This window comes from Drosophila obscura, unplaced genomic scaffold, assembly GCF_018151105.1.
Source record: "Drosophila obscura isolate BZ-5 IFL unplaced genomic scaffold, ASM1815110v1 contig_46, whole genome shotgun sequence".
Lineage (NCBI taxonomy): Eukaryota > Metazoa > Arthropoda > Insecta > Diptera > Drosophilidae > Drosophila > Drosophila obscura.
The window spans coordinates 2535432-2541906 of record NW_024542835.1 but is presented as its reverse complement, the minus strand read 5'-3'; the positions used below and the strand labels follow the sequence as shown (position 1 = coordinate 2541906).

General features: G+C 41.1%; 1 protein-coding gene across 1 annotated transcript; it reads right to left on the bottom strand.

Moving 5' to 3' along the window:
* Positions 1 to 5191: 5191 nt before the first annotated feature.
* Positions 5192 to 6116, bottom strand: LOC111080964. The gene is made up of 4 exons (XM_022376852.2): positions 6018 to 6116; positions 5848 to 5956; positions 5610 to 5790; positions 5192 to 5546 (listed from the first exon to the last, which is right to left on the bottom strand). The coding sequence occupies exons 1-4, from the start codon at positions 6032 to 6034 to the stop codon at positions 5380 to 5382; spliced, it is 474 nt and encodes a 157-aa protein (XP_022232544.1). The 5' UTR covers positions 6035 to 6116; the 3' UTR covers positions 5192 to 5379.
* Between the last annotated feature and the right edge of the window lie 359 nt (positions 6117 to 6475).

Sequence of the window (6475 nt, the reverse complement as noted above, 5' to 3'; positions counted from 1 at the left end):
TGCTTTTTAGTTCCTTCCTTATATGGATACCTATGTATAAGAATGTACTAGTATATAACTCTCATTTATCTTCGAAGTCTAACTTAAGTGTTTGGCTATTTTCAACTAAATTTCAATAAATACCCATGGGACTTAAGCTGTCGACAAAATAAGCCAATTTACTAAGGTGTGTCGGTGCTTGTGTGAGAGAGGGAGAACCGCAAACACACAAAAGCTGAGAACACACTTGGACCAGCGTACACCAGGAAAGCCAAATGCCGGCGTTGCCTCTTGCTTCGAGCAAAACTCATCAATTATGTTGACGCGACTGGCAAATGTAAGGGAGGTCGGGTGGTCTCCCTATGTGGCCTTTATTAATGACACCTAAGCAATCGTTTGCGCAGGAGAGAGGGACATCCTACCGTTGACGGTGAGCTTCTGTCGCTGTCCATTGGTCGGAAAAACATCTCGAGCATTAGCATCGCAAGAGATGAATACTACAACGAGCAAATGATTGTCCCAAGGCCTTCAAAATGAGGAAATCTTGTATAAGTGGATTTTTTTTACAAAAAACTGTCCATGAACATTTTTTACCCACAAAGACTCGCAATAAGGTTGCGAGAGCACACTGACATTAAGGTATTAACAGGTATCATTCAACTGCAAAAATATTCAGCAGTTAGCCTTGTTATATTTGGATTTACTTATCTTTCATTAATTGTTGCGCAAAATAAACTATTAATGCGTATAAGAAGCAACACGATGTTCCACATAGAAATTGCAACTGACCCAAATTTCAGATTATTTTTTTAATGGGCGCTGAAAACCAAAATAAATGTACTACATACATATATACAATATGATTATCTGCTAGTACTCGAATTTAGCTAGCCACATAGCTCAACGATCAGTGGCTTGGTTGCAAGCCCCATAGGGGGACTGGCAAAGTCAAAGATAAAATGAAGCTGACTTTTATACTGTTGCCTGAAACCCCTTTTGTTTCTGTATAAAGCAAAAAGATAGCGACGCCACTGATCCCAAAATAATTACGAAAATATTAAACCGCACGCCATAGCTAATAATCGAATAATCTTGCTCCAATATACGTATTAATTTCAATTATTTCCACAAATTGCCATCAATAAAAGGAAGGTGGCAAAAAATTATGAGAGCCAGTACTAAAAATTTAATGCCATAATTAAACAAAGCGAAATGAGTGGCTAAAAGGGGATGGAAAGCCACCAACTCCAACCCGTTAAAATCCTGTATATAGAGGCAAATCCAAGCCGACAAAAACGGGCGAGGCGAGGGCGAGGCACAGGAGCAGGATGAATCGAGAGGAATATATGCCATCAGCAGAGGCAGAGGCAGAGGCAGACGGGATTGACTGCATGTGGCGCCCATTTGGTGTCGCCATGGATGACGATGTCTATTCCATTAAAATGAAGTTGTGCTTTTTCTCTGTAGCTTTGTTGCTGCCTCTGCTGTTGTTGCTTGGCGCCAACGAGACGTTGAAAACAAAAAGCAGATTGTTCACAAACAAAACACGGGGCACATTTCAATAGGGTTTTACCTGTAAATACTCGTAGTGGCACCAGGCCAGATAGAGACAGAGAGAGAGAGAGCGAGAGAGAGACGACTGGCACAACAGTGAGCCGGACCATCAGCACGCAGCTGTCCTCCAGCAGATAAAGTATCTTTTTTCCTCCTGTTTTGTTTCCCTTTTTCTGCTCTGTTTTTCCTTGGATAAATAAAAATAAGTGCTCTGGAACACAGACCATCCCCTCCTGTTGCTTTCAATTGACAATAAACATGGGAGCTGAACGGTGCTGCTAGACGGACAGGACCGGAGACTAAAACGTTGGTCATTCCCTCAGATGAATGTCCCTTTGCAATGTGTGTGACTCAGCCGATGGTTCCCGCCCTCACCGCCTTCATTATCCATTTTATAGCTAACAGATGTCTGGGGTCGGGGCGCCTGAATCTGAAAAATACTCCCTTAATTTGTCAGTTTTGATTTTTTCAGTCGATCGGAAGAGCAATTTAATATTACTGTCAATAATATCACTAACAGCAAGCAAAAAGATACTCGAAAGCGTTTTGCTTATCAATTTTTAACACACCTTGCTTATGCGCCACATTTAATTTACTTCGATAGATAATAGATTCATAATTCATGTTGAGAAATGAAACTGAATCTATAGTATATAGATTTTATTACTTAGGCATACATAAATATATATTCTCTTATATTGGAAATCGGTTAAAGATATTATGATCTGAACATTGCGAGCACGTCCTTTCAAATATTAAATACAAATATTCAGAAATTTGCCTTTATCCCTTTACGCATTCTATTTGAATTCAATTCGATTCAAAGATTTCTATTCACCTTAATATTTCGTTCTCCAATTTTAAATTGATTAATATTCAATCCAAATAGAATAAGAAAAGTTGAGACTCTCGCAATTCGAATATTGAATCCATTTTGGAACATAAAATACAAGCTGGCTGAATCCAGAAGATAAAATTTATTTTAATTCTCTGATTTTAGTGACCGAAGTTCGTCCAGAAGAAACAATAATTATGTATAGTTGGGAACGATTAATTTATTGAATATATTTGGATGTAAACGTCCTATAAAAACAGTTTTAATGATTCCAAATCGCAGATACATTCTTCTTGCTATAATTCGTGTTCCAACACCCAACACCTCTCCGGAATTCTCGGCTAACTCAATCACTCCCTCAACCTCACTCACCTTACCACTAATACCATCAACATCAATTCAACCACACAAAACGCACCACCACAGACAGAACCCAACCCATCCGAAGCACATTTGTTTATGCTATTCTTTCCATTCAAATGGCACAGCACGTATTCCATCCCGAAAAAAGGGACAGAGCCAGAGAATTGAGCATATTTAATAAGTTGACAAAACATATTTCACACGCACAAATGCGTCAGCTTTCGGTTGGCTTCCATTTTGTTTGCCTCTCGACTTACTGCCAGCTGCCTACATATGTCAGGCATCATTATTAACAGATTTTTGGGTGCGACACGCACGAAACCCCAAACATCTGAACTCTCAATTTGGCCCGGGGCCGGGGCTGGGGCTGGCTGGTGGCAAGGTGGGGCAGAGGGACACACAGCGTGTGAAAATGGTATTGACATCTATTTCAATATTTATAAACGCGCCAAGAAAGTATTACCACAGGGGTGCAAGGGGATTTTGGTTTCATTGAATATTCCACTGAGCTTCGAGTGGCTGGACCTTAAATAAAGAAGTGTCCAGCCAGATACACAGATCCGCAGAAGCAACTCCGAACTGACAGACTCATGCACAGTCCATCAGAATCAATTTATCATTTCAACGTCATTCCTTTAAAGGTTATTTTCAATTGTGTGTGTTGTCCTTGAGTGATTTTGTCCACTGCAATTTTTAGTACCAGCAGCAGCAGCAGCAGCAGCAGAGCAGCGCACAGCACAACCCCTACCAAACGCAACCCAACCAAAGCATGTAAGTCTCATGAAATATGCATCATTTAACATTTACGAGTGGTAGGGTCCGAGCAAGCCGGAACCTTCGGTACATCCGGCAACTGACAGGGGAATTGGTGGCTGGTGGCAGGGCAAAGCGGATTCCACCTTCAGTTATGGTCCCCGGCTGGCCGCAACATAAATGCCGCAGCATTGGAGCTGACACTAATACGCAAAGCCTGGTTGGGCAACTAATAAGCGTGTGCCGAGGTGTGCCAACTGGCCAACGCACAGCGTCACCGAAGAGGACAGTGGACAGGGGACAGGGGATGGCCATCAGTATGACTGTTCCTGACTGGGTGTCATGGCCACGCTGTAGTTGGACAGGCCATGGGACGGGGGCCCAATCTTAAGAGTAACCAATCTCTGGCAATGCAGCAGGCAAATTAAACCCATATCAAACTAAAAGCATTGAACTGCTCTAAGCCAGGCTAGACATCGTTGCTCCAAATATCCAGGGATAACAAAACGTGCCCAGCACCAAGCACTTCCAATGGGGACCAGAAAAATGTGGCGTACAGTCGAAGGACAGTGGATAAAAAAGCTAAGATGTGTAGTGGAAAGTGTAGCAAATAAATGTGGAATCCCTACTTAGTTCGAGTAATCGCAATAATCACTATTAGGACTGGAAAAAGAATCGATAGTTGCTCGTCGATGTTTGCTATGGTTTCCATTTACCTTTAAGATATGGAAAAGCTGTTCCAGGGAATATTTGAAAAATAGGGAAAACGCTCACAGATAATAAGTGGCGTTCAAACTACAGGCTCTGATTGGAAAAAATATATGTTATTGTTAGTAGATTGAAGATTAATAATACTAATTCCAATTTGGAATTCTGAATTCTGAAAAATGTGAGTGTAGATATTTTTAATCCATTCAAATGATATTGAAAAGCAAAACCTCTTTTAAATATTAAAATTCTACTTCTTATCAATAATTCTTTTGGGCTTCGTCACGGAGCCTCCCATGGTGCAGTTTCGTAGACCTTCTTAGAAATTTAAATCAAGGCAGGAGTGAACCCAATACCAAAGACACGTCTCAGACATGCAAAAATAAAGTGAAAAGGAAAATTACTTTGCAGAGAGCAGTTGGAAAATCGAGTAGAGGCCATATCATTGGCATATTTATGCACAGTTTTTGCTGCTAGAGAGTTCAATGCATTGATTATATCTCGATTACGCATACGCCACGGCGTCCATGGCCGAGTGAGTCGTTCACAGATTCAATATTAAATTAATACCTGCTCGAGTGGGCCTGGCCAAGTTCAATAATTTATTGATTTCTCCAGTCAACCCGCAACTCAAACAGAACTTCAAACTGGAATCAAAAACAGAGAAGATCTCGGCAGACAACCTTCAAAACAGGCTGGACAAATTATTCCCGCCCGGCTTGTGGCTCATGCTTGCCGCTGTCATGGCACTTATTTAATTTATAATCAAAATCAGCAAACCCGACCCCAGAACAAGCCCAGTCCGAGTCCGTGCCAAGTCAGTCAATAGAAGTCAGAGGAGGACGCAAGTCAGAAGAGGATGGCATGGGAGGGTGAACTTGTGGCATTTGTGCTTATTTGGACATTCAAATTGCCTCAAGCATGAATTATGTGCGGAGAGCGAATCAAATTTGGCTCGAATTCATTCCCTGTTTTGTCCGCCATTGAAAGTCGGTGAAATGAATGTAAATAAGCGTGAAGATTCGCTTAGTGACTTTGGTTTCCAACTGTTGGCCATTGTTTAATGATAAGTAAATTGAACTTTCCCTTAGTTTCAAGCGCGGCGAGCTCCTTAGTTCAAAGTTTATGAACGAACAATGCTTCAAGAACTAAAGGTACCCCAAGGTCTAGTTTAGGTCGTCCAGGGTTCAAACTCTGTACTGTGCCTCTTTATACTCGAATTCTGTACAAAAGGAATTATCGGTGTAGTTGAGTAGTCTTAGTGGGAATTTAAAATTCCGCATCAGGGCATTCGTAATCGATGCCACAGTTTGCGCTGTGGGCTCCAGTTCCTTCACAAAAATGCTGATTGATCCTGGAATAATTTTGAATATTGAATATTTTACGAAACGAACCCAAAACGTCGGATAGTACTTACTCATGTGCTGAAGCTTATCGTATCGATCTCTATCCTGATAGCAAAAATATTGCACTATGAAATTATCGTTATCTGTTTCGGCAAACTGCGACCAAAAGCTATGGCCTTGATAAGTGCGTTTTACGCACTTTTCCTGCAGATAGTTTGGGTGGACTGCGTACAGATACCAACTGCCAGTGAACTTGGTGGGAATAAATACTGCTATAAGTTACGAATTTTTATATTAAATTAAATTTACCGATGTCTCTTTGGAAAACTCAGTGGGTAGTGGCATAAACTTCGGACACTGACCAGGAAAGGATAGCCTCATCTCCTTGCTTAGAGTTTGGCCCAACACCAACAGTACACTTGAGCGAGAATTGTCATTGAATAAATGGAATTTCAGGGGTTTAATATTTCGTGGCTTACCAAAGTAACTTCAGCATGGCAAAAGCGTTTTGAATATCCGACCTACAAACGAAAACGAATAACAGCAAATGCCACAAATCGAGTTAGTCACACTTTGTTGAAGCATTTGCGGAAGTAAATTTTATAATTTTGCCAGATTCGTTACGCTACTTAAGTTTGCGGCACGAAACAAGGTAATTACCCCCTCGATTACAGGCTATTGGATACCTTAATATGCATATACTGTACATATATTATTCACAGGTCACCACAAGTCACAAGTTTTTCATTCGCCATCGGCTAACAATAAGTTATAACCATTGGCCTTGACCGCAATCCCTTCCAGCCAAAATCAGCCAAGTTTCTTTCAAAGAATAATCAATTATTAAAATGCGCTGAAAGTCATTTGGCGGTCCTCATTAAAACACAGACGCCCGACAAAACCTCAAAGGCCACAGACAGCCAGAAGAAAACGAGTC

What these genes read in the sequence shown, in the direction of transcription:
- LOC111080964 (XM_022376852.2), bottom strand. An exon ending in AGTTTTCCAAAGAGACATCG is followed by an intron (nt 5,791 to 5,847) that starts GTAAATTTAATT and finishes ATTCCCACCAAG; the next exon opens with TTCACTGGCAGTTGGTATCT. An exon ending in CGATAAGCTTCAGCACATGA is followed by an intron (nt 5,547 to 5,609) that starts GTAAGTACTATC and finishes AAATTATTCCAG; the next exon opens with GATCAATCAGCATTTTTGTG.